The sequence below is a fragment of the Micropterus dolomieu genome, linkage group LG18 (assembly GCF_021292245.1).
Source record: "Micropterus dolomieu isolate WLL.071019.BEF.003 ecotype Adirondacks linkage group LG18, ASM2129224v1, whole genome shotgun sequence".
Taxonomy (NCBI): Eukaryota; Metazoa; Chordata; class Actinopteri; order Centrarchiformes; family Centrarchidae; genus Micropterus; species Micropterus dolomieu.
The window spans coordinates 15565476-15593161 of NC_060167.1; the positions used below are offsets into that span (position 1 = coordinate 15565476).

Below are 27686 nucleotides of genomic sequence, written 5' to 3' on the forward strand. Positions count from 1 at the left end.
ATGGCAGAAGAAAGTAGGGGCAAACGAAGGAAACAAGCCAACCCCAGGAGAAACCGAGGTAAGAAACGCGCCGCGCTGGAAAGTTTGAATAAGTTGGTGAAATGATGCAGGCAGATGTTGCTGCAGCGGACAGAGGCTCTCGTGCGAACCGCGTTCTTCTGTCTGATGAAGAACAACGCATTAAAACTGTGTAGCAATTTGTCGGAAATCACTTTGATTACATATTTCAGACACATGTTTTAGCGTACATGCGTGTGATTGCATTGATGAGCAACCTTTTTCAACTTTATTAAGTTTGGCAGACAGCTGTTACTTTACCTGTAGCCTACATACCTGGGCAAAACCGTGAAAGGTGCGAGGTAATAAGCCCACAGACATGTGGCCCTCAGGACCTTTTTATAAACCTGAAACCTGAAAAACGGTGTTTTTCACTGATCGCCAACGACTTAGAAGTATCCACACTTAAACCTTTGAGTGATGTCAGACTTTAATTTTGTTATTTTAACTTAGTTATATTTTAACTAAAAATATGTTTTCTCAAAGTTTGTACTTAAGTGTGACTTTCTCTTACATGTAGGCTACAGTTTTGTTGCTGTTCACGCTGAAAGCTTAACCTGCTTTGAGAATGAAACTTTCTAGGATCTTGTTCTCTTATTGTCTGCATTATATGCCCTGCTATGTAACGTGTTTTGACATTTTGTTTGATAATGTTTTATATATTTTTTTTAGATATAGGTCTAATGTCTGCATCAGGAGTCATAAAAGAAAAATAGCTTAGATAGGATTTTCAACTGATTTTCTAAAGTTAAGACTTTTGTTGAAGTACAGTGTCTTACTTTATAAAAACTTTTTTGTCAAATTGTAAATCACTTGCACATGCATACATTAATAATATATTAAAAACATATGTAAGAACTGATAACTCATTTTGGAGATCTGGGGGGGGGGGGGTCCTTCAAATTTAAAGGTTTTAAAATATGTTGCATTTATTTAAAGTAGCCTACCTTGTGCATGTGGAATTCATCCTGCTGCACATTTTGAATTTTTAATCTTGTTGCAATTCTTACAAGACCATCAATCACCTTATCAAGATTTAGTGGAAAACTGCAGTTGACCTTAAATCTTTAGATTATGTCAGTTATCAGCTTCTGTGAATGCACTCCCTGCTAAAGTGCTGAGAGGAACTTCTAGACAGTATGCTGAATGTAGAAACTTTGTTGAGACTTTGTTCTGCATGCACCAGGAACTGCCTTGTTTGTGTGTGGTTCTGAACTCACAAACAGAAGTAAGGATACACGCACCTGTGCATGGATACACATGTAAACATTTATTCTTCTATCCTGCTGCTGATGAGGACTGAACATGTATCAAACCCTACTTCCCTAATGCTAACCAAAACAAACAAAAATGATCCACAACAGTGAAGGCTTCTAACCCGGATATCACATGCAACCCCTTTCTAAATAACCGGTGTGTTAACCTAGCCTTAAACTTTAAACCTCAATAAACCTCCTTCTAAATTAGTCTAATACTACAGGGGTTTATGGGCGATGCGTGGCAGCCAGTGTCTTGCTGCTGGCTCTGTATTTAATGCAAGTTTGTTGGGGGATGCAGGGAGAGCCATTTGATATCCTAACAAACCTAACAATTACCCAAAATGCAAACATAGCAGCAAAACCAGAAAAAAAACAACCCAGAATTAAGTTGGTCACTTTTGTCATATTACTATCACTGAGAGGATATCTTGTCTTCAAAAACATACACACACACACACAAACATTGCTGGCTTTATTCTGAACTCTCTCGAGGTTCACAAAAGCCCTTGCAAACCAGGCAGCACGCTTGTTTGTCTCTGATCTGACACACAACTGTCCTAAACCTATTTGCTGTAAGAAGTCTGTTTACTTATATAGTTTATTAGTTTGCTGTAAGTGTTTCCTCATTTTATTCAGAGAGGTGCGAAGCTCTACAGAGTGTCACCAGGGTGAGATCCCCTCCGACTGCTTAGCGATAACGGGTACTTGTGTGTGCCATATGTACACACACACACACTCTCACCTTTGACTGTCACGTAGCACTTTGTCGACCGACTGCACTCCATTTCACAAATCAGCACCATCACACTACCGTGAAAGCTATCAACAAAAAGACACACACTTACTGACAAGGACTTGTCACTTATCAGACTACCAGCAAAAACAGTCCAGTTCCTTTAATTCCTGCAGTGACCTCAGAGGAGAGATAAACATCACCTCTGGTCAATTTCCAGTAAGTTTTACCAGTGAAGGCGTTGATTGGAAAGAAAGATGAAAGTGATAATACATTGATATTTAGAATCTGAAAACTCTAAATTTGATGTTGAACACTTTCATCTTTATTATCTGTTAGGACATGTTTGGGCCCCACCCCAACTTGCACTAAGAATTGTTAGCGAATAGGCATGCATGCCTGTGCTGATGACACACTTATACATAGCATATGTGTATGTCACACATGTGTCAGTATATATGAAAAGTCAGCGTAAGTGAGTGCTTGCTGCATGTACATCCTCATGTCCGCGTAGAAATGCGTGTATTCAAGCTCTGTGTAGGATTTGGAATTTGCTGGGCTGGAGGCGGCTGTGTGAGCAGGGAGTTAAAGGTCCTTGATAAAACCAAATGAATTTGGCAGGCCTGACTTATAAGACAGCAATTTGGAGATGTTTTCCAAACCAGAAGAAAGAGAAAAAAACATAGGCTGACTTTTCTTCCCTCTCCAAGGCGCCCATTGATTATGTCTCTGTCTCCCCCAATAAAACTGTCAATGTTCACCAATGTGCCGAAATTACTGCTCTTCATTCCTGGCAGATTGATAACAGTCCCAAGACAAAGGAAGGAAAGAGATCCATTTGAAATGATGACCTGTATTTAATGACTATGAGTGAGAGATTTGAGTTTGAAAGACTGTGTATAGATCAATGATTTCTGACACCATGGGGTCATTTGCCCTTTTCCTTATTGAGGGAGATAATAGTGAAATTCATCCCACATTTTTTAGTCTTTAAAAGTTTTTTTACTACACTGTTTTGTATATAAGCCAGAAATCTCTAAATTTACTGGATGATGTTTAAAGAATAACAATAATAAAAGAATGTCATGATTATTGTTTAGTTTTACTGTAAAATACATTAATAAAAAAACTGAAGAAAATAACCGGCGGTTTAGTTCAGTTTTTGGAAGACAACTTGAAAACTTTAATACCTATTCTCTATCTAAAATAATTTTGCTAAAAGCCACCTTGGTGGCACTGCTGTTTGGCTTTCAGCAGAGGCAACACTACAACAGTAATTTATTTTCAAGTCTTCTGGCTGTGTTATGTTTGGGCTTTCCCCTGCCCTCAAACTCAGCGGGCGTCTTCACCATACCGCACAACAGATCAGACTCACTTAAACCCTCACTCTTCAATCAAATGTAGGATTGCATTTCATGGGCACACTCACAAACATATTAAGTCCTGTTGCTTTGCGCGTTATGTTTTGTTAGTCCACGAAAAACCTCACTCTGTTGTTAAGTTGATGTGCCTTTTTAAGAGAGCGCTTTCTCTCTCTGTTTCCCTCTCTCCCGCTTTCTCATTTTTCTTCTTTTTTCAAGTGCCAATTTATTTAAACTCCTTTCCCCTTTTCTTCTTTCTCCTTCATTGATTTCCAAACCCCAGTCTTTGTATGCAGCTGGGGCCCAGCTGTGTGTCTGTGACTGTGTACGTGTGTGCATACGTGTGTGTGTGTGTGTTTGTGTGGCTTTTTCTGGCACAGTGCTGCCACAGTGAGCATAGCACACTGTACACAAAGGATTCGACCAGCAAAAAAGAGAGGGAATAAGAGAAAGAATAGGGGGAAAACATTTGAATGTTAAAGACTGAGGCGCTTGTACTGTACAGAGTCGAGGGGCCGGGCCTTTTGGACTCGGGCTACTTTAACGGCAGATGTATCGGCGCTCAGGGATGAGGGGTGGGGAGAACGAGACAGCAATGAAGAGCCCAGGCACCACAGTTTATTACCAGGACTCTTCAAGGGGCTCAGCTCAGGCGTCAGAACCAGCGGGTGGGAGGGACCAAGGAGGAAGAAAGGAGAGGAGGATGACAGAGGTTGGGAACTGATGGGGTTGACAGGGCTGGAGACAGTGAAAACAGTACTTCGGCGTCAGAAGACAAGAGATGGAAAGGGCTGAGGGGCGTGAGGGGTAGAGACAGAAGAGACGAGACGGGCGACAGAATGTGGGAAAATCTAAGTGTTTCCTCATTTGTTCCTCAACGTTCCCACAGCTCCAAGTGTCAACGCTTTCTCCCATCCTAGCTCTATGTGTTTGATGCCAGATCTGCACAACAGTAATGGGGAATCCCTTGATTGAGTCTCTCTGGTATTTTTCACATGTTTATTCGATTATTGCTCATTCTGATGTTTTCAGATGGAGCCAAAGCAGTTCTGTGTCTGTTCTGTGTACATTCCTGCCGCATGGCTGCCACGCTGTTGATCCACTCCAAGAGGAATTATTTGATAAAGTTTTGCTGTGCCATTGCAGGATTAAAACACCCAGAGGGTTTTTCTGCCATATTGGCTCCTGCATGTGACTGTTGTGAGTTGTAGGATCTCTTTTGTCGAGATGTTACAGCAAAATGTTCTTTTCTGCAACAAGATATACAGCTTATTTTTTAAATCCACTTGGATCGCTCACAGAAATGAAGCTTTTATTTAGACAATCACGATTTAATCCCTTAGTAGATGACGGTCCAATCCAGCATAGCAGACTATAGACGAATGGTGAACACATGACTTCGTTAAAAACTTGAGAGCTGAAAGTATGTCTAAGGATCACACTTTTTAAAACTGTAAGATAACACTAATGGTTACAGAGTCCATGAGGTGTGTGCGCATGTGTGTATATAGGTGCTTGAGTATGCACTTTTCACACAAACAACACCAACTGTATTTCTCGCGGCTTCTCACTCATATAGAAGCATTTCTGTTTTCACATCAAAGGCGTATTATCTGATAGAGAAGTTTTACATACTGTTTAATTTGAAATTGCAAATAGATTCCTTTTCATTCTTAACATATTCCATTTGCAGCATTATTATTAGTCTTTGTCGTTGCTTTGGCAAGACTTCTCACCAAGTCTATTTGTGGATCTGCCTTTTGTGCAGACAGCCTGGGTATTATGTGTTTGATATGCTGCACATGTTTGACAGAAGAAAGAGGTTAAAACTATCCACATAGGCATGCTCTCTGCACTGCAATTTATAGATATGTGCAGTTTTATCACACCTCAAATTAAATTTGGAAACCCTGCTTCAGCTGTCATGTATTACAAGGCCCAGATGGGTGGCAGAGAGAGAGAGAGAGGAGAGCAGGCAGGCAGACCTACTTGATATGTGGTGTGTATCAGCAACAGACAGGAGTGGGGTGGCATGTGTTTAGGATCTGCCTTGATCACCTCTGAAGCCAGAAAACCTCACACCTACTGGTTCAAGAAAGGAAGCAGTGTTTTTGGTTTCATCAGTTTAACACTTTTGTCTCTCATGTCTCTCTCAGAGATTCAAAGTCCATTTTCTTATTGTTTTAATGTTTTTAAGCCAAATATTAGTCTGTGTAACACTTTGTCTCATGTGCGTCTGTCCTTCCACTTACTATTAGCACCATATATACAATAACCACCGCAGCTCATTCTAAATATTATGAAACTTAATAGATGTCTCCCAAGAGAACTAATCAATTAAAATGTTTAGCTGTGCTTTGCATTTACTTTTTGATGACTGTCTTGTTTCTCAAGACCAGAGCATGACAGTTGATTACATTATTGTTGTTATCCATTAATCTATCTATAATTTTCATTTGATTAATTGATTCATTATTTAGTCTATAAAATAAACTTACAGTAAGTTTCCAGAGCAGAGAGCAATGACTTCCAACTGCTAGTTTTGTCCAATTTGACAGTCCAAAGCCCAAAGTTGTTTACTTTGCTGTAAAACAGAAAAAAGCTGCAAATCTTCACACTTGAGAAGCTGGAACCAGAAAGTGTTTAGCACTTTTGCCTGAGAAATGACTTTGAGGATTAATCATTTATCTAGATTGTTGAATATCCATTTTCTGTTGATCAAGTCATGAGCTCCAAACCAGACCGCAATGTCTCTCTTTGGTTAATCCAACGAATAAAATACTTGTCAAACAACAATTGTCAACTTAATGCAAAAATCATAAAAATGTAACTTTGCAGTGATCCAAGGGCAACCAGACTTGGTTGAAGATATTGCAGTGATGCTCTTTGTCCACAGCAGCCTAACAAAATCAGGGAAATGAAAGGGTTTGGATAGTTAACAAATGTATATCTTATTGTATATAATGTAACCCCGTCACACCCAATCCTACCCCAGAGTATTTCTATATAAATTTTCATCTCCCTGATCATTTAAAAAGACAGATTGTCCTGCCAAGCCCACCATCTTACATTCTATTTGCAAACAAGGGTTTGTACTTATATCAGCCTAGGTGAAGAAAAAAAAAAAAGAAAAACTTGGACTTGGACAACAAGAACGGCATGGGAACTCCCTCTTTCTTCTTCCCCTATGTCTCTCCGTACCTGTGATCACCTGGCACCACCACCTTCATCTGACCTGCACAGCCCACTTTCTGTCCCGCACACACACCCAGAAACTGTACACATAGTTACCTGGGAGGGATTAAACACATTCCATCGTGAAGCGAACATGCTTCACTGATTTGTAGGCCCACCTGTAACAGTCATGGCTTTAGGTCTCACATTTTACACACATCTCTATCTGTCTGACTCCCTCTCTCTCACTCCCTCACAATTAGCACATTGCTACGTTGTCTCTTTTAGACACTTTTTGAGGCAGTGAAGGCGTCACAGCTGCAGGTGCTACAGAAATTTCATTAATTCAGTCAGTCATGTACTACATACATGCCGCACAAAAAAAGTGCCTGGAAAAACACATTTACAGAAACATCACAGATCAAGGTCATAATTAGAAGTTATGAGAATGCTATTTGTGTAAGGTTTTATGCCTTTAAAAGTAGTCTCATAAACACAAAACGCATTGGTCAAACATCAACTTTTACCTCAGACAAAGCAGCAATGTTGATTTTTTGCTAGCAGTGTGCAACATTAGATCATTCAAATTAATCTTTGGTGGCTCAGGTATGATAAAGAACAGGATCCATACACCGGAAGTATTTTGTGCTAGAAGGAAGGAAGCAACGCTAATGAACTATCAGTATGTACTGGTCCACTCTGTCATTTATCACCATGTAACGATCTAGTAGATAGTCTTATCTCATCTTCTTTAAAGAATTTCTCATGGAACGTGACAGGTTATCATGTTTTTGATGGTGTTGCAAAATCACAAAACCGGGGGAGGGTTTTAAATTAAAAAGGTCAGTCACCGATAAAAGGAGAGGAACTGAATAAAAACAACAAAACATTAAAAGTTGTACAGAATCAATTTCTTTTTCCTCGTTGGCTGTGCAGTCGACTTTGGTACCTCAGGGAAACATTGTGATTATATGGTGCATGTGTCCAGCATTGCAGCAGAGATGGAAGTGGAAGTAAGTCATAAGGCAGCTTGGCAGCATATCAGAGGGAGGTAACGTCATCTAAATGATACAAGTAATAGGTAGGTGTGAATGTGTCCAGGCCTGATATTGGGACGGGGCTCTGGATTTCAGACAGATCTGGAAGGTTGACTTCATTGACTTCATTGACTTCGTTGTCTCTTTTTTTTTTTCTCCCCTCCTCAGATTTGCAGCTTTTTCTGGCTATCATCTGGTGCCTTTCTTTCTTCTCTTTCTCTTTGTGTGAGTTTCTCTTTCTTTTAACTGTTTCAGTCTTCTGTCTTCTCTCTTTCTCCTCTTTTTTTATCATCATTTTGATTCCTTGTCATCTCCTCATCCATGCACCTCAACTCTTCCACCTCCTGTCCCTTTGACACATTTTTCCAGTTGTAGCCATTCCATCTCCTGCTTTCTTCCCCTCTCCTTCCTATCCATCTATCCATCCTCCACTCCTCCCAGCCCAGCTTCCCCAAGCCCTGTACAGTCGCCACCATGCCCCCCACCCTCCCTGAGCACCTCCCCTGTCCCACTGACACCACACGCTGCTCCCTTCCCCCGAAAACCACTTCAAACAGCCAGCGCCATCAAAGCCCACAGTCAGTCAGCCAGGCAGCCAGTCAGCCAGCCAGCCAGCCTTCTGCTTCGACTTAAAATTACTGTCGTCCCAGTCGCAAAGCTGCTTTCCTCTTCTGATACACATCAAAGATCCTCTTAAACTCCCAAAGTTTGCTTTTTAAACCTTTCTTCGTGTTGAGTCTTTTTTATATACATTATTTCACTGGTTGCGGTTTTTTTTCTCTCTCTCTCTCTCTCTCTCTCTCTCTCTCTCTCTCTCTCTCTCTCTCTCTCTCTCTCTCTCTCTCCTTGCCATCATTTTGTTCTCCAACTGGGCCAGGTCAGTAATGACATGCACACACTCTCTTGTGCGGTTCTGCTGCCTTTGCATTTCTCTCCATGACTTTAATTAGTTTCTTTTTCAAGGCGTTGTTTCAGGCTTCACATGCACACAGCACACAGTCTCTCTCTCTCTCTCTCTCTCTCTCTCTCTCTCTGTGTCTGTCTGTCTGTCTGTCTGTCTGTCTGTCTGTCTGTCTTTCTCTCTCTCTCTCTCACACACACAGACACACACACACACACACTCATCAAGCTGCAACTAATGACAAACATGTAAATTAAAGTAATATGCAATATGAGTCCTACATCTCACTAATCAGAACTGCATTACCACAAAAGAAAAATTTAAGTGTGTGTGTTCCTCTTTTTGCTGCCTGCTTTTCTTTATGCTTAAAGAGCAGGAAAAAAATTGACAAAAGAAAGCAGAGAGGCAGAGACAGACAGACGGAGAGAGAGAGAAAGAGAGTAGATGGTGTTTGCAGTCATGTAAGAAAAGATTGAGAGACGAAGAAAATTAAAGCAGAGTGACACATTAGAAAGGCATCTTTTCTCTATTTCAAAGCCATGGAGGTCAAATGTGGTCACTCGAAATGTTTTGGTGTAAAATGTAATGTCGATATACGCCAGAGGATGGCGCCCAGTCTGTATGTTAACCAGGCAGGAATCGACTGCCAGGTCTCACGTACAGGCTGTGACTATTAGAACATGTCTCATTATGAAATATTATAAAGCATATTTACGTATGGTTACATCCAATACTTACCTTTGTTTTTACTGAATGACTTGCAGCAGTTGATGATGGTGATTGTCTTTGTGATTGTCATGTTCTTTGCTGACTAACAGGAGATCCCTACTTGTAGGTCTTTATTTTTAGTCTTTTAGTGGTTGAAAGTGTAGAAGATGTGCTGTAACTACATGTGTAGTGAAGTGAATACCTTCACGTGGTCTGCTCTGATTTTTTTTATATCTTTATGTGGGCTCCTCAGAATTCTTATTTTTATAGTTTTATTATTATTTGTATAGTTTTAAATCTGATTTGAGTGGTTAGATGAAGACATTTTGGTCTTTAATGCAATAAATTGTTCTTTTCCAGAACACCACATCTCGCAAAACACCTCTCACAGACTTTATATACAGATGTTTGAAGTAGACAAAGTCAGTGGGATACCAGGCATATTTGTTTCACCCTCAAAACAAATCTCCCGTAGTGAGTAACTGAAAGTTGCAGCTACAGTTGAACTAACCAAATCCCACATTGTATAGCTGTTAAGCTCAAAGAGAAGTTTTATTTAGCGTGCGCCCCTATTAAAAAACTTCAGAACCTTTGTGCTCCGTCAGAGAATGTTTTAATATTCAAAAGGAGCCACTATTGTGTGGTTTCTTGCGCCAACGTACAAAATAAAGAGCCACATCAGAAAGCTGGAACAGTCCCTGAGCATTTTCATGTGTAAAGAAAAAAGAGGGAAAACAAATTTGGAGGGGGGAGACAGGGGTATTTATAGAGTGGTGTGAGAGTCTTTGCAATGACAGGAGCCTAATGAAGTGGAGTTTGGGTTTTGATTCACAGTGTGGTGAGTGCGTGGGTCCCTCTGTGACCATCACTGCATTCCAGCACCAATCCCTCACTACACGGAAACCAGCGAGGGCCACAGGAGGAGGGCCAACTCGAAATAACGTGTTCCTCAAACCGAGCTAACCTTTCTCACCGACTTCAGTCCCACTTCCAGTGCAGAAGAGGCATACAGAGCACGCTGGCACTGACACTGAGCTTAAACATGGTGACAGGGCTTTATGTGCTCCTACACACAGTATAGATATGAACGTTCAATTTGTCACTGCCGGTGAGTCATTGACACAATTGGGCATGACATAGCAGGGAAGTCCAGAATGATATCAACAGTGTTTCTTTATTTAGCTTTGATAGGTCAGTAGAAACTGCATTAACTCTTTGTGGTAGAGTATATTACAGATGTGTCATGGGGGAAGCGAGAAAGAGACGATGAATGAGAGTACAGGCTGTACTCAGTAAAATGTGTGAATGTTCTGGATGTTAAATTGCTGAGAGAACAACTGTAGAAAATTCATAAACTGTCTAAAAGCTTGTATTTTGCTTTGGTTTAAAGAGCTCAACTAGTTATTTATGATTTTTCTTTGGTAATATAAAATCACTCCACCCTTGCCAATTCTGACAGCAAACCAGGTAAATAAATAAATAATCTCATTAAATAATCCAATTATCTTCTCCGACAATAGGGTGTTACTTTTGCAAAGGCCACAAAGTTGAAAAAAAGTCACTTTAGCAGAAAGCCACGTGTAACTGCTTTGAAGGGAAAGGCCAGTGTCAAACAAGGTAAAAAAGATTTATATAAATGTCACTGTGGTGGTCTACAGGACAGGTAAACATGGTGGCAAACATGCAGGCAGCAGCATACAGGAAACCTCCAAAGGAAGAACAGGCAACCACAAAGAGTCTTTGCACACCTCTTTACTCACACCTTGTCTCATTTCTGCAGATAAAAACTGATTGCTGCATGTTTTGCATTAATAGTTATGTTTGGCAAACAGCTAACAGTATCTGGTCGGTATCAGAGCAGGAAGTCTTTTTTTGTTTGTTTTAGTAGTTTTTAGTGCTCATTGTTGTCTCTTAATGGGAAAACCACAATGTAACACACAGCAGAGAGGTAAAGGGAAAAAGTGAGGCAGCACTTGCGTGTTATAAACAAAACATTTTGTCAAACTCATTCAAATTGAAATGTGAACTGCGATCTCTATTCTTTTTCATTTCCCTGCTACTCATTTCTGCTTTTTCAGCAGTTTTCAAAAACAAACAGGTCCGATAGAAAATGAGACTGGGTTGCTCATCCATTTTTAACGCCCTATGGTTTGTTTTGGGTGATCTATATACGACAGAGGCGACATTAGATAACAGTTATTATAATGATACTGAATGATCAGCTAATTATCTAGCAGACACTGGCTCTTTGAACGCTACCTGTGAGAAATGTAAATCTATACATTTTAAAGTTCCTGTGGAGGCAGCTGTCACCCCTGTGAAAGTGATGTCTTGTATTTACTCACCACAATCTAAGAATGCATATGGCTCGGGTAGGAATCTACAAGACGGGATAAAAGTGTACCCTGTGAGTGTGATTCTCCTTTTTCACACCACCTCTCCATGCGTGTCTGCAATTCAGCGTACTGGACCTGAGTCACAGTTTTCTCACCATTTCACCAGCACATATACACACCTTTGTGGTGTGATTACTGGTGTTTTGAACACTCACTCTGCATTTTCAATCTCAATGCAATGCACGCGGTAAGAATTCCCATGAAACCATTAGAAAAAGGAGATTTGTGTAATCTAAACATCATGTAAAATTCACACATACTCTGCTGTGTTTAGAGAGCGCCAAAGCTAAGCAAAAATGTTCAGTACGCATGGGTAAAGTGCAAATACAAGTAGGAGGAGATTAGACCTATCAGATGTATAAAAAAACTTTGTCTAGGATTAAAGGTGAAACATGAAGACAATAGCAGAGAAGTCATTATGCTCTCAGTTTCACCATGAGGTAAATTAGCGTACCCTGCAGCATATGGGCTATACAGTAAGTTACAGCTTTGTGAACTATTTGTTTAGTGGTTTTGCTGTACAGTATTTCAGCTTGTTTGCTGTTGGTTAAATTTGTTGGTTTCTTGAAGTCACACAAGAGCAGGTTTCCACTGAGCACATGTGGTTCACTGTTTGGTGCAGTGATGTGACATGTAGATAGAGAATTACAGATCAGTACTTCTGATCTCAATCGATTTTCAGATGCCTGGGCCCTTTCAAAGTATCCATAGCAGCTGTACACAGCACCACAGTATGTTACAGTTGTTGTCTTGGGGGTTATGCTTTGATTCGCAGAGGCTCCTCTGAAATCGTACTAAGAACTCATGTGTGAATAATGAAACTAACACCAGCGCACAGTCACACTAAAAGCGCAACTCGTTGACAAATCAACTTTGAGAGTGGAATCAGTGGCTTTGAAGCTAATAAAATGCCAAAAGGGATTCTGCTTTTGTGTCACAAGGGCCCTAATTGGACAGAATCATTAAAAGCCACACTGAACAAAGGCTAAATAGTTTCAATATGGCGTTTGTTGTCAGTTTAAAGATCCCTGCTTAGTGTGCAGAATTGCACGGCTGGTGTGTGTGCTTCTGTCTTTGCAGAGCCTTAATCAATATGAGGAAATTAGCTTGGTGTTTATTTCTTGAGCTGATTGTTCGGTGCGCCTCTGCGTCTTTCAGAGCGCAGATGTTGCCCCTCGGCTGCATATTCTGTGGTGGTTTAAATGCTCTGACAGGGTGGTGTCTCCTAATGAGCGGGACATCTAGGGCACAGAGTCGTGGCTTTTCTGCTGTGGCACTGCATGGGTTTTAACTTTTCTATCTCTGGCTGAAAATTCAGATATGCATGGAGTGTCGCGTACACACACAAATACACACACAGTTATTGTCATGTATTTCTTTGCTGTGTTTGATCATGCTGTAGTCCTCTGCAGTAGCAGGCTGGCCTTGCTCCCCATTTGTGCCCACAATGCAAGTTTGTTTGTTTTTCTGTATTTCTCTATACCCTAGTTTGTGTGTGTGTGTGTGTGTGTGTGTGTGTGTGTTTGTGTGTGTTTATGTGTGTGTGTTTGTGTGTGCGCGTTGAGGGAATTTCCCTCTGTAGTATGTTTTTCACAGTTTGACATCAGTTAGAGGATTTGTGTCAGGGACAGTTTGACACTGCTTTCTCTCTCTGTCTCTCTCTTTTTTTCTCTAATTCCTCACTCCACTGTCTTTTTATTATCTCTTTCCTTCTCCATCATCTTCTTTCTTTTTCACTCTCAGTACAGTTTATGCTCTGTGCAGCCTTCTTCATGCGCTGGTGTCTGCAACTCAGTCTCACTCTTGTCAACCCCTTTCTCTTACATACATACCACAGCACAGTACTGTATACCAAACACATTGCAAGAATGCAAAATCACATACTGCACCACACATCACCTTTTAGCATCTCTTCCGCCACACTAATATGACCTTTCCAATCCTCATTACAGTGTCACAGTTTCAGTCTTTTTTTCCCCCGGCAGCCATTTGCAAATCTTTTTTTGTGGCTCCCTGCCAACCAGCTAAGAAATGAACTTGACTGTTTGACTTAGACTTTCATATCAATGTGTTTGTGGTTATTTTCACCATCATTAGAGAAGAATGTTTGCACTTCCTCCTCTCTGGCCACAGAAATGCCATAAAAGTGCAGCAAAACATCACATTACCACCATTCCTATTGGTTAACATGTAATTTAGAGCATTTAATCCTCAATTTGCTGTCAACATTCAAGTTATAATCTGTAAAACATTTGGATAAATTGAAATTAAGAGTTGCATTCCAAAATGAGGCAACCACCAAGAGGAAACTTCAACACTGATATTATTGGTGTCATACACCCTCCTATGATCTTATAGAATGACAACATTTTGAATCAGTTTTCATTGAAAGAAAGAGAGTTTGTTCATTTTGTAATTGGTGCATGTGCAATAGCAGAGGCAGATAAAACACAATTGGCACGTGGTCATGAAGGTGTGTTTTTCTCATCGTTCTTAGGACAGGTCAAACCAAACCAAAGCAGTGCAGACCAAAGAGCCAAAGTCAGAAGAAACTATCACCCCGTGTGTGTGTGTGTGAGAGAGAGAGACAGAGAAAGAGAGAGAGAAAGAGAGAGAGAGTTGCTAAGATGAAGGAGATCAGGTGGGAGGTGTTTGTTCTTGGTTGCGGTCCTCCCCTGACTCATTGTACAAAAGTCAGCCAGCAGGTATGAATACGAAAGCTGCCACAGTGAGAATTTTGAATGACATGTTTGGTTAATGCCATATATTTTAAGAGAGGCCATCGTTGTCAACATGAGTGCGCTCTGCAGATGAATATGGATTTACCTCTTCTCTGAACTGCTCTCATAGGTACTGTAAAATGACAATACACACATCTTCCTGCGCTTGCTTTTTGTTTAGCGTGTGGGCGTCCATGACCGTCATGTGGTAATTTATTGAGTTCAAAATAGCAAGTTTCTTTTGACACCCGTGACACCATCACAATTTTAGTAACATGGAAGAAGCATTATTTCATACAGTCACTAAAACTGAATAACTTAAAAATAATGTTTAAAATGTATTTTTGATATCAAAAGGAGTTCTGTTCCAAAAATATAATGGATCAGTACGTTTTAATCAATGCCTCTGTGTATTCTGTTGACATGTATTTAATTTCTTCTAACTCCTGATTGGTATCAGTTAAAAAACGTGATTTGCTATAAAAAGTGAACAAAATGAAAAGTGCCAACCTAAAAAACAGAACATTTATTTAAATTCTAAAACTAAGGTGAGGACTTGAAAATATGTACTGTACTTGATTTTATTTCCTATGAATATTTAAAGGTAATTTCAAGAGTATGCATATGGTGTGTGTTTAATGGTTCTAATTTGGGGGACTTAACAAAATCTGTGCTTTTATGACAATTTCAGAAATACCTATATTGGTGCTCAGTTTGCCTGTTGCTCAAAATGTATTTTTTCCTGGTTACCAAAATGTCTTGAACTTTGAAAAATGTATTCATTGTGTCAGAGAGAACACCATAGATTGTGAGATATAAAATGCTATTAAATAGTGAAACCGTTAAAACCGTTTTTCTGGCTTTTATGTAACAATCTTGAATTGTAAAATTCAACAGAACGGTAACGATTACATTGCGCTGTAAATTGGGCCTGGCCTTGTTTGTTGCCGTTTAAAACCAAAAGAAACAAACAAGGTAATTTCTAGGTAATTATTGCATGCTTACCATTTAGCCACATAATTACTAAGTCAATACTAGATCACATGTGTGCATCGTAAAATAAACTGCTGCTTAGCGTGTTGCTGTACAGTAGATGCCCTCTGGGATATAAACAGTGCAAAAGTAGAGCGGCACTGAAACTCTCTGTAGCGCTGTGAGCCAGAGACATGTTAAGAGGATTTTTTCTTTCCTTTATCTTATGTGAGTTTTTTTGTGTGGTGTGGTTTGCATTTCAGTTTGGCTGTGTAAAAATTCTGTGTTTCTGTGTCCCACACATATGTGCTTATGAATCTATTCAGGCGTTATCGGTCTCCGTCTGGCTTTGGAAAACTGACTAAACTATGGTGTAAAAGAACTACTGTAGGTCATCATTTTTTATGCTTCTGATGGCAGGCAAGACTGTCAATCTCTCACATGTTCATTCAGACAGGGAAAGCAACTGACAGATTTAAACATATTAGTGCTGCAGCGTTTGATCTGAACACATTGTTGTTGTCAAACTATCAGAAACAATCCTCAGAGGGCCGAGTGATCGACATTGTCAAGCATGATGCAGCACAGTTCAGTTAGCACTCTCTGGATATGAGTCACAGTCTTCCCACGCACACTAAAGTGCACGCACAATAGCAGTGGACTGTTTTCTACTGTGCTGTGCCGTGTGTTATTTTGTGTTCAGCGTATTCCAACAAATAACACATTCTCAGGACTCTTGCACACTGCATGAATTCCCTACTCTTAAACTCCTTTGTACCTTGACATATAATCTCTGCTTGCAGGCATTCCCAAACCTCCTGCGCTGTTCAAAGATTTAGCTGCCCTGCTCCAATGCAAAAAAAAAACACGACCTATTTGAAGGATGCAATCGCTATCCAAATAAATAAATCAACGGGCCCGATAATGAAAGCCATCCCAGCGCGGTGCCGCTGTAATGACAGCACATACAGGCTCAGTGTCACTCACTGTCATGGGAGAGAAAATTAGAGCCAATTTGATGTTAATCCGGACCAGATTTAGCTCTTTTTGGGACCAGCAGTATGTCCCATCATCCCAGAAAACTCCTGCAGGGCTGATAGGTCGACCTCAACTGCATCATATAACTTCATCGCTGTCTGCTGTAGGGAAGCACATTTGATGACCAATTTCACCCCCAATAAGAGCAAGTCATTCCTCCCCATGTCAGTAGAGCAGCTCTGCATGGAGCTGAGGCTTGGGTGACTACCCTCGGGTGAATCACAGTTTTGCATGAGCTCACTTTTAACAGAGTTGTAATGGAGCTGGGGCAGGGCATTCAACTTGCTGATACAAACAGATACATATGTAGGTGTATGAGATGAGTGAATATACTCATCAGAAGAATGTGTGTAAATTGTACAGGCGCCCTCACAAGTGTTTTAAGTGTCTGTTTGTGTTTGTGGGCCGCCCCCTCAGCAGCACCCAGCCCCCCCGTTGCTCTTTCAGTAACAGAGTGAGTGTGTGTGCTATCTCTGTGTTTGTGTCTTCTAGATGTAAAGCTGATGAGGTAGATTTGCAAAAATGTCTCCCCAGTGTACAGTCTCTGGCCTTTGTCCCTGTTGAGCTGTGTGGCAAAACTGAATGTGTTGAGCAGTTGAAAGCAAAATGCTCATGAATTATCGTGTCCACCAGCCAGTAAGGGTGTATTTGGAACAGCTCAAACAAAAATGAAAATCTTTCATGAGTGACTTAGAGTTGTTTTGACAGTTTAATGAATAAACTTTGTTTGTGTTTTGTGAAATTTAATGAGCTGTGAAACCTTATTTTTACTCTGATCTGATGAAAAGAGGCACAAGGATCACAAGGCCAAAGATTTAAAATGTATTTAAAACTAATAAGAAGCATGACAATGTTGCACTGCGACCTTCATCAGATACTGCTCAGAAACTGTATTTTCACAAAAAGAAGAATTAGCTCTCTGTGTGTTGGCACAGTCCATGCTCTCCCCTCGACAATGGTTAGGCTTTCTCTGATGATATATTTCAAAGGCACTGGCAAGGAGTCTGTTTGTGTTCTTAAATGGTCATTACTTGGTTGTGATTAGATATTGCCAATCAGTGAGAGGGAAACAGAGAGTCCTCAAAAAAAAGTCTTGGAAATGAGAGCCTACAGCTGAAATCCCTGGCATGTGTTTGTGATTGTCATTTATTGTCTTGCCATGGGAAAAAGTAATGCGCCTTTCCAGTTTTGCATCAGTCTGGGTACACTTTTAAATTACAGTATGTTATTTATCTTTTCTTCTATCGCTGCCACATTACAAGTCGCATACCGTACATGTGCTGAAACTTTGAATTTAGACATAAAGATACATGTTCTTTCAGAGCAATTACACATACAAAATGTTTTACTTCAAAATAACATTTTACTATTTGATTTTAAAAAAAAACTTTGAAGAAATTAATTCTAAATATGACAAATCCTCTATTTGACAGACAGTAAATGTTGAAATTACAATGATTAATATTGACATTAAAACAAGCTGTCATTTATTGGATTGAAGTTTGATCACCAAGATTAACACTTTTACAAACTGGTGTCCCTTTTTTTAGTCGTGGCCTTAATTGAGTAAATTTAGATTTATTTATTTTATCTGTTTTTTTGATTTAATGTAATTTTGGTTTGAATTAATTAAAGCCACATTTCACTCTCAGTACCATCAGAGTAAAACCACCCCTTCAGAAATTACACTGAAATTGATCAGAAATGACTATTTATACTTTCTTTGTCTGAAGTTTTATATTGTGGCGACAGTTCGTGTCAGAAAAATCATGATTTCTAATTGGGACCCTTCTTTTACAGTTCTGGATCTGCTTTGCACAAATGTCTAAGTTGTATGCTGCTCTCTGCTTATTGATCATAATCCGCACATCAAACCCCACAAAGCCATATAAAACATCCCATCATAAGAAACACATTGAACAAATTCACATGAAGACAGTTTCATTCCTCTCTCTCACAGAGGAACAACACAGAAATACAAATTACAGTTTATTTCTTACTTGAAAAAGACATAGCTTTTAAAATTTACAAAACATTTTTGAATTTCTGGTTGTTTTTTTTCTGCTGTTCAGTTTCAGTTCCTGGCATATGCTTTAAAATGATGCAGCATTGTGTCTGGTTTGTGTTGATCACTATCTCCAGCTCAACCAACAAAATGCCATCTGAAATGATAAGAAACTCATGTCTATTGCATTTTGAATCATGTTTAAAAATAAAAAAAAGGAAATCACAAAATAACTCATTCAACACTGTTCATGATTTATTTTTAATGAGCATACTGTCTGTTTACTGTATGGCATTTCTTCTTCTCTCCCTCTCACAGTGGATGCTGAGCAAGTGAGTTCACTGGGGTCTGAGGGGGAGGATGAAGTTGGCCTGTGGAGCCTGGAGCCACAGGACTGTCAGGAGAGCCTGGACAAGACAAGCCTGACGCCAAGTGACGGGACGGAGGAGACGGGCAGCCCTGCTCGCTCCACGCGGCCGCACAGCCTCAGCCCCGGCTGCAGGAACTACTGGGGGCAGGTTGAGCCGGAGGCCGAGGCCATGGAGGACGGCACCACCACATCTGCCACTGACAGGGAGGCAGACCAGGAACCACTGCAGATGTACTGTAAGTCATAAACTGAAGTAAAGCGCTGTCTTTGCTGTACACTTTTTGCTATTTTAAGTTAAGCTTCTTTCCAGAACAATAAATATCCCTGCATTTGTTTCTGAAGAATTAAGGCCTGACCAAGAAAGGACCAAAGCTATGTAAATAAATACTGTATCAGACTGCTGTGTCGGACACTACTGTATGTGTAAACAAGTTTACAATGTTTTTCTGATGCAAGACGCCTCCAGTCTCATGATGCTTCTCAAAGCCCTCTACACACACCTTTATATCAGCTCATGAAACCATGCCTTCCCTACAAGCTGTTCCTTTTTTCACTCTTCTCTTTGAAAAGGCTGCCTTCTGAAAGCATGACAAAAGAACTCATCCCACACAATGTCACAATATTTCCATGCATCAAAGAGGTGACGTTACGGTACTGAAATCAGCACCGCGCGACGTGAGGCTTTCCCTTTTATTTAGGAGAGATCAAAGGCTCACGCGGCTTGCCTACTAACAATCACTTAGCTCCCTCGCCTCGTGTGATTTGGCCTTGCCTGATGAAGGCAAAGCTGAGTTTTTACAACACTCGACCGCACAGGCTCTTCCCTTCACCACATAAAAAACAGCTCAAAATATGCCAACATCTGCAAGCATTTGAAAAATCTTCCTCAAAGTCGCTGCAAGCTGACTTGATTCATGATAGGAGGCGCCCTCTCTTCTTCTCGTGGCTTTCTCTCTCTCTGCCTGCCTGTCACTGTACTCAAGGGTACGAATGAGAAAGAATTCTTAAAATCTAGTTTCATATCTAGCCAACTTGTTCCCTGAATATATTGCTTTAGTTGTCAGTCTTCAAGTAAACAATTCAGTTTCATTAAATTCACTGTGTCACTTTACAATTTATCCCCAATCCCTCTGCACACACGCACACATTTATATAATTACATAAACACGGAGTGTACATTCACACAAAGTCAGAGAGCAAACTCTTTCTCAATAATTTCATTTACACTTGGAATGCCATATATTAATGTGCATAATAACTGGATATTGTTTATGCTACTTTGTGCAGTGTTTGACACTTTTTTTGACATATTTTTGTTGTCTGTATTGTACTTATTGTCTCAACATGGCTTTTATGTTGTCGTCTCAGCCAAGAGATTTACGCCAATAAAGGAAGGAAAAAAGTATCTCGTAACGATAATATGTTCTTGCAAATGTCACTAATAAGGCTGTGTGTGTGCATGTAGCAGAATTATGTAGGGGAGAGCGGGGTGAGTTGAGCCAGTTTTTATTTAAGGTCTCTTTAAAATGAGGACATGACAGTAATGTCTCCAACTAAAATATGTACATATATTTTAGGATGTGGTGCATCACTGGGAATAATCAATTTGGATCTAAAATATGGCTTTCCAAAAAAAAGTGGACTCTTGGCTCAACTTGCCCCATATGAGGGGTAAGTCGAGCCACATGGGGGTCTGGGACATCAATGTAATTTCATTGTGCCAACTTGAACGCCAGGTCCCAGCATTTAATTGCACTTAAATAGTGAAACATTGGAGCTATGTCTCCTAGTTGTTTCATATCGATGTATTGCTTTAAAGTCATCCTGTTTCTCATCATGTCCCGTGCCACCTGATGAATGGACTTTCCATTTTTGTATCTCTCCCACCACTCTGTCCAAACCAAGGACTCCTTGAACATAGAAATATCACTTTGAAAGGCAAAATACTTAATCTTAAATGTGCTTATCACTTATTCCATGGGCCTCGCTCCATCACAGGGTGAGTAAAATGGATGAATTCAATAATGTGTATTCACATGACCAATTTTGTCTATGGTTCCCGAGAAACAAGAGGTGGCTCAACTTCCCCACAGGCTCAAATCACCCCGCTCTTTTTACAAAACGCTAGACACTGCTTGCTAATTTCATGTAAGAACTAACCTCTGGTTGAAAATAAACACAATTCTTTTTATAGATATTTCATTTACTATTTCTCTGTTACCAGGTAAGAGCTCAGACTCCCAGAATTCCTTGGAGGACTTGGCCCACTTTGAATTTCTGGCCCAGTTGAGGAAGGTCTCTCCCTCAGCCAGTTTCTTGGACCATCTGAACCACAATGGCACGTCAGCTGTGTACCACCCGGGCAGCAGGCACGATGAGCTGCCCCCTGCCATCTGGTCACCAGGAGCTCAGCACCGCTCACCTGAGGGAGCAGGTAAGCTAATTGGGGAACCGCTGCAATGTCTGTAAATAGAAAATAAAGATGCAGGCTGACAGTAAATAGCAGTGATGCGGCACATATCAGATTGTATATGCTAATGGAATTCTGAGAAAATGGAATGGAAAATAAGGGCTTTTTATCAGTTTATCAGCTGCTACTGGTTTAATAAAGAGCCTTATGCAGGGTTTGACAAAGGCATTCATACATCCATGTTCAAGCAATGCATGCCCCACAATTTTAACATTTTACATGTTCAAATAATTTTTACTTGTAACAAATATTTTAAGTTTATGTAAAAGGTTGTGTCATAGTTTAATAGTTCATCGAGTTAAATATCACAATACATCTGATCTGTGAGTCTGAGGACACAATAGTGCATGTCTTTTATTCTGTTTAAGAATTGTTACATGAACACGTGGCATTGTACAGGTGGTGTATGAATCTGTCCATCATGTCCAATACACAACCTCTGCAATAATCTTGTACATAATAATAATAATTTTCAAGACATTATAGTGTCTCTTATGGTTATAGTTTACCGTAGCTATATGTGTTGTGGTCCTGTGATATACTTGTGACCTGCTGGGATAGACTCCAGCCCACCACAACCTTCAACAGGACAGTCGGTATATAAAATGGATGGATGGATGCATTTTTTTAATGAATGTGTGAGAATGTCCGCGGTCCATTTAAAATGTTGCCTCTTTCCGGACTCCAGAAGCAGGGAGGACGCAGCAGGCCTGTCCATTCTGCCACAGGATGTATCAGCGAGGAGCTTCTTTGAGGGACCACATCAAGTACTGCCAGGAGAGGGAGGGGGGCCACATGGTCTGTCCACTCTGTGGATACACTGCCACCCTTAGGGCACAGATGGAGCGGCACCTGGCACATCACAACCAGGTTCAGGACAATGTGAGATACACACAGATGTGCTAATGTTATTCTAACTAAATGGAAAGGAAAACAGAGGCTTTATAAAAGTTTATCAGCTGCTACTGGTTCAACAAAGAATCTTTTGCAGGGTTTTACAAAGGCCAAAGCATTTATACATTGATGTTCAAGCAATTCATGCATGTAATGTAGTATGATGTTCCCGTACAATTTAAACATTTTGCCTGTTGTTCAAAATTTTATATAAAATATTTTAAATCTATGTTAAAGGTTGTATCATAGTTTAATAGTGAACACATATACTGACAGAAAGCAGGAGAAACCTCTAACTACATTGCATAGTGTGCTTATTTAGTGTTTCAAGGTTAGCCTACTTATTTTTAACTTAAAAGTGATATATTCTTCATACTTCCTTACAATCTGAAATCTGACATTAAATGCGTTGTATTACAAAACTAATTAACAATGTCCTATCATCCTAGAGTGCCATCCCTTTGGATCAAGGCATGGAGACCAGGAAGTTCAAATGTCTGCAGTGTGGGAAAGCGTTCAAGTACAAACACCACCTCAAAGAGCATCTCCGCATCCATAGCGGTGAGACAAAATAACATCAAAAACAGTTGTACTAACCCATCAATTTGCTATTGTTTCCACCGAATCACTAACCCGTACTTACAGTGCCAGTTATATGGTATGAAATTATACCTTGTTTGATGTGCTGACAGAAAACAAGTTAACATAATTCATGACAGGACATGGGAATTATGATAAATGTGAAAAGATCCCGCCCAAGTTGAAGTAAGTTTCAACCTACTCTCTGCATCTGTTGACTAATATATTCTCCCTGTGGCTCATCCTTTAGGTGAGAAACCTTACGAGTGTTCCAACTGCAAGAAACGTTTCTCTCACTCTGGCTCCTACAGCTCCCACTTAAGCAGCAAGAAGTGCCTGGGTGGTGGGGCAAATGGAGGAGGAAACACAGGAGGAGCTAGCGGTGCATTCAATGGACATAGCCAAGGCTCCTACCACCACTCATTTCCAACGTCTCCCTCTGCAGGCGGGAGGAGAAACAGTAATGACAAGGGCTCTCCCTTAGCTTCACAGATCCAAGATAATACCAGGCCCCTTCGAATACCAGAGGATCCTCACCAGATTTCACTGGAGGACCCCAACCACAGCCCCACAGGTTTCCACCGAGCTTCAGACCTGGCTCGGCTGTGGGACCCCTCGGCAGAGCTTTCTCTGAGGACAAATATACTAAAAGGAACCACCCTGCTGCCTTATCTGCACTCTGGGATGAAGTTTGAGCAGATGCTGCAGGAGATGCTTCACAGGGAGGTGAAGAAAGACGAGGAAATGGACAGAGGGGGAAGTTCTGCAGTGGAGGAAAGGAGGGGGATTCACAACGGCGGAGGGTCTGACACAAAGGTATCGTCCGACAGTAGAAGAGAGACAGTGAGGTCAGGTGAAGGGGAGAAAGGTGTGCTTGGGATGACGTGTCGCTGGTGCTCCCAGCTCTTCCCCAATGTAGCGGTGCTCCTGCAGCATGAGCGCTACCTCTGTAAGATGAACCGAGAGGCAGTGGAAGTGCCTGAGGGTCTTCGCGGCAAAGACCACCCCACGTCACCTTTATTCTTCCCCAGATCTGCTCTACAACTGGAGCACAGCAAACCGAGTGAAGTCACCAACGGCCTCTCCGGAAACAAATCACCATCGCAGAAGCCCAGCTGGCACTCCGTTCCACAACAGCTTTTGGTCGCGATGCACTCTCCTCCACGGCCCCACCATGATGCCCTGTCCTCACGTGCGTACTGGCCCTGCCAGGAAAAAGGAAGTCCAAGCCAACCAATCAACCGCTCCCCGAAGCTGTCATCACCTCGAGCCAGAAGGAGAGTTCCCTCTTCTGGATTTGGTTCGCCGGTATGCCTCGACCTCACCAGCTGTCCTCCTGAACTCTCTTCCCCTCAGAACCAGACAGACAGCCCTTGGTCACAGAACGAACCTTTGGACCTCTCCCTGCCCAAGCAGTTCTCAGACCAAGAGGGGAGAAACAAAACTGTAAACGGTAACTCAGCCAGAGGAGAGAGGAGAGAGCTTGGGACGCAGCGACTCAGGAGACCGAGTTCAACTTCACATATAGCCCTTCACCACCACCCGGTCTACAGCGGGGCTGGAGCTCCTGTGTTTCCAGGCTCCCTATACAACGGATTTCCTATGTTCAATCAATCTGGTTTAGGGCTTTCAGGCCATGATGGCATCACTGCGGTTCCGTTTAGCCAGCCAGCTAATAGTCCCGGGTTTCTCTCTCCTATGGCTTACATGATGGAAGCAGACCCAGAGGCGGCGCTGAAAAAGATCTACCGGGACAGACAAGCTCTCATGGTGAGTGAGGCTTCATTTAAAGAATTATGTGTAATTACTAAAGAACAGCCTCACATTTACTGCACAAACAGCAAAACCAAAATCAAAATCTCTGATTGTATTGTAAAGCATTGCTGTAAGAATGTGTAGAATTATAATTATAATTACAGTAATACAAATTTTCATGTTTTCTCCACAGGGTGACGCGTTAAGCCATGGAGCTCTGGACTACCTCTCTCTCATAGATGAAGGACTGGAGGGAGAAGGAGGGCCAGGGAGGAAGAGACTGAAGAAGACAGACGAGGGGCTTTATGCTTGTGACATTTGTGAGAAAACCTTTCAGAAGAGCAGCTCTCTGCTCCGACACAAATACGAGCACACAGGTCTGTTGCTTGCTTCTTCTGTGCCATTTCCCACACCTTTACAAATTACTACAACATTTGTTAAAAATATTTCATGGAATAGTTTGACATTTTGGTAAATATGCTTTTTTGATTTACTACCGCGAGTTAGGTGAGAAGATACAACTGTCATGTCTGCACAGCTAGCTATCTGTTAGCTTAGCTTAGCATAAAGACTGGAAACAAGGGGAAAAAGCTTGAATGGCTCTTTTTCTAAAGGTGACACAATACCTCTACAGCTCACTAGTTCCCACAAACTATCTTGTTGATCACAAAAAGTGTAAGAACCGGCAAATAACTTTTTATTTTCCTTACAGATCATATTTCCAAAAATGTCACTATATCTTTAAAAACGAAAAGAAAAATACCTACATAACTTTAAAGAGGTCCCACAGTCTTAAATAGCCTTTCTATTTAAAAAAAGACTGGTACTTTTTACGATATTAGAAATAATTTTGCTGTTTTCCCCACAGGCAAGCGTCCTCATGAGTGCAAGATCTGCAACAAGGCCTTCAAGCATAAGCACCATCTGATTGAGCACAGCCGGCTGCACTCCGGAGAGAAACCCTACCAATGTGACAAGTGTGGCAAACGCTTCTCTCACTCCGGCTCGTACTCCCAGCACATGAACCACCGCTACGCTTACTGCAGCAAAGACCAGGATCCAGACCAAGACCCCGACGAGATGCCTCTCACCCCAGGGGCAGGCAACAACCTCGGGGGCCACCTTGCTGACGGGACCCCTCTGTCCATGGAGGATACCCAAACACCCCACTCGTTCCTCAGTGATTCAAGTCTGGATGGAGCTGCAGAGGCCCTCAAGGAGGAAGAGGCAGGAGTCAGTGATGGTCATGTGGAAGAGGCACGTGTGAGCTCAGGGGCAGCAGAGGATCTGGGAGGTAGCCCCATCCGAGAATTACCTACAGGGGAGAATGGAGAACAAAATGAGAGAAATATTTACAATGTGGGAAACCACATTCGCAATTCTGAGAGACAACTCTGGGACAGAGATACTGAGGAGATGAATGGAGACTTGGACAAATGTGAACCGAGTCTGGATACAGATTTACCCAGAATAAAAAACTTTAGGTGACTTTAACAAGGCAATACAATGCATATGCTATATATATATAATAAGACTTTTGATAACCTTTTTCTCTCATAACAACTCCACTGATTTTTGTACTCATTTTACAACATGAAAAAATGCACAGAACTGCCAAAGTTAAATGGCCTTAAAGTGGATGAAGCCATACAAACAAAATATATGTGACAATGCAAATGACAGTATTTTATTATGCAACATAGACTTGATGTACCTACAGTGTTTGATTTGTTATGTTTAGATTTTTTTTATCGTTTTTTGTTTGTTTGTTTGTTTGTTTGCCAGGACAGCTAAAATATTTGGGTTGACTCATCTGAGGTCATGTCACATATACAGATGTGACACTGCAGAAATCTCACTTATATGCTTGCTGCTGCTGACTATTGCACAACCCATAAAGCAGAGGCTTTTGTATTTTCTACCAATGAGTGAATTTACAAAGCAGGTCCCAAAGGAAATGTTTGTATGATCGATTGCAGGATGGAAAGACATCCACTGTTACTTTAACATGCCATCAGTGTTAAAAGTTACACACGCAGCCATATCAATCAGAATCGCTTGATGCTTAGTTAGTATATTTATTCTTCTTAATAAGCCAAAGTAACTTTCCCTCAACAGTATCCTGTGGTATTATTTGATGAACATCTTTACCTCTATTTTAAGAGATGAACAATAACTTGTAAATGAAAATATACACATGCAGCTATTACTTTGTCCCAAAGCCAGTGAGGACTTGAAAATGTATAAATAAAAGTTTATTATTCATGCTGTGAAATCACAAGGTACAACCAGCTCAACTCTTCAGGTTAATTATGGTGCTCAGTGGCTTTAACAAATAGGCAATCTATAAAGTAGTTTAGAGCAAGCTGTTAAAAGAAGAAGAACCGGAAGGTGGTTGTTTATTTATTTTTTTAAAACAAAAAGCAGTGGACTGCACCTTTTTAACTGTATGCCTGACTAGGGGACAGTCATTTCTTTATTTGTGTATGGGAAGTTATAAGGGGCAAAAGATGAAGTCAGTCTTTGGGTTTTTTCATTTTAGGGAGCAAATAAAACTTTCTCACTGTTTGTGTAATAATCACTCGGAGCTGCTTTATTTCATTTAATGCTAAAATATCTCCCATTTCTCGTAATAATTTACATGTGTTACATGTACACCCCCAGAACAATAATGTGTCACTCACGTGGGCTGTCTGTTGAAGCGTGGCAAAAGGGTCAAGACTCAAGACACATACATCAGCTTTTTAATTCCTCTTTTTGAGTGCAGTGTAGTCAACGTGAAAAGTGCCTCAGATGTACTGTGAGTAATCTGACAAAGCCTTGGTATGACAAGATAAGACAGTGGTGCATGAGGTGTGACTAAGCTTGTAGCATTCATGCATACCGTGCGCCAAAGATGCTTCTGGTCAAAATGTATGTGTGTGTGTGTGTGTGTGTGTGTGTGTGTGTGTGTGTGTGTGTGTGTGTGTGTGTGTGTGTGTGTGTGTGTTTATCACCAAAGATATGCATATGACACGCTAACTGCCACTCTACTCTTGCATAGTTCCTTACCTGTTATTTCTGGGTCAAAAAATAGGCAAAGAAATTGTTTACTATCACTCAATGTCTACATCGAGCTGTGTTTTTTTAATCTTTTACCTGCACCCAGCAACTCTTCTATTAACCTTTTATACATATATTTTTTTGCATGTTTGTGGATATTTGTATAAATAAAATTGTACATACCTTGTCACCAGAATCTTGTATTTTGTTGATTT

The 27686-nt window shown here is 40.8% G+C and overlaps 1 protein-coding gene across 1 annotated transcript; it reads left to right on the forward strand.

Moving 5' to 3' along the window:
* On the forward strand, positions 1-27667 carry LOC123986781 (zinc finger E-box-binding homeobox 2-like). The gene is made up of 8 exons (XM_046075152.1): positions 1-58; positions 18680-18967; positions 20956-21165; positions 21890-22083; positions 22545-22656; positions 22925-24444; positions 24623-24806; positions 25298-27667. Exons 1-8 carry the CDS (start codon positions 1-3, stop codon positions 25915-25917), a joined length of 3186 nt encoding a protein of 1061 aa, XP_045931108.1. The 3' UTR covers positions 25918-27667.
* The last annotated feature ends 19 nt before the right edge of the window (positions 27668-27686 follow it).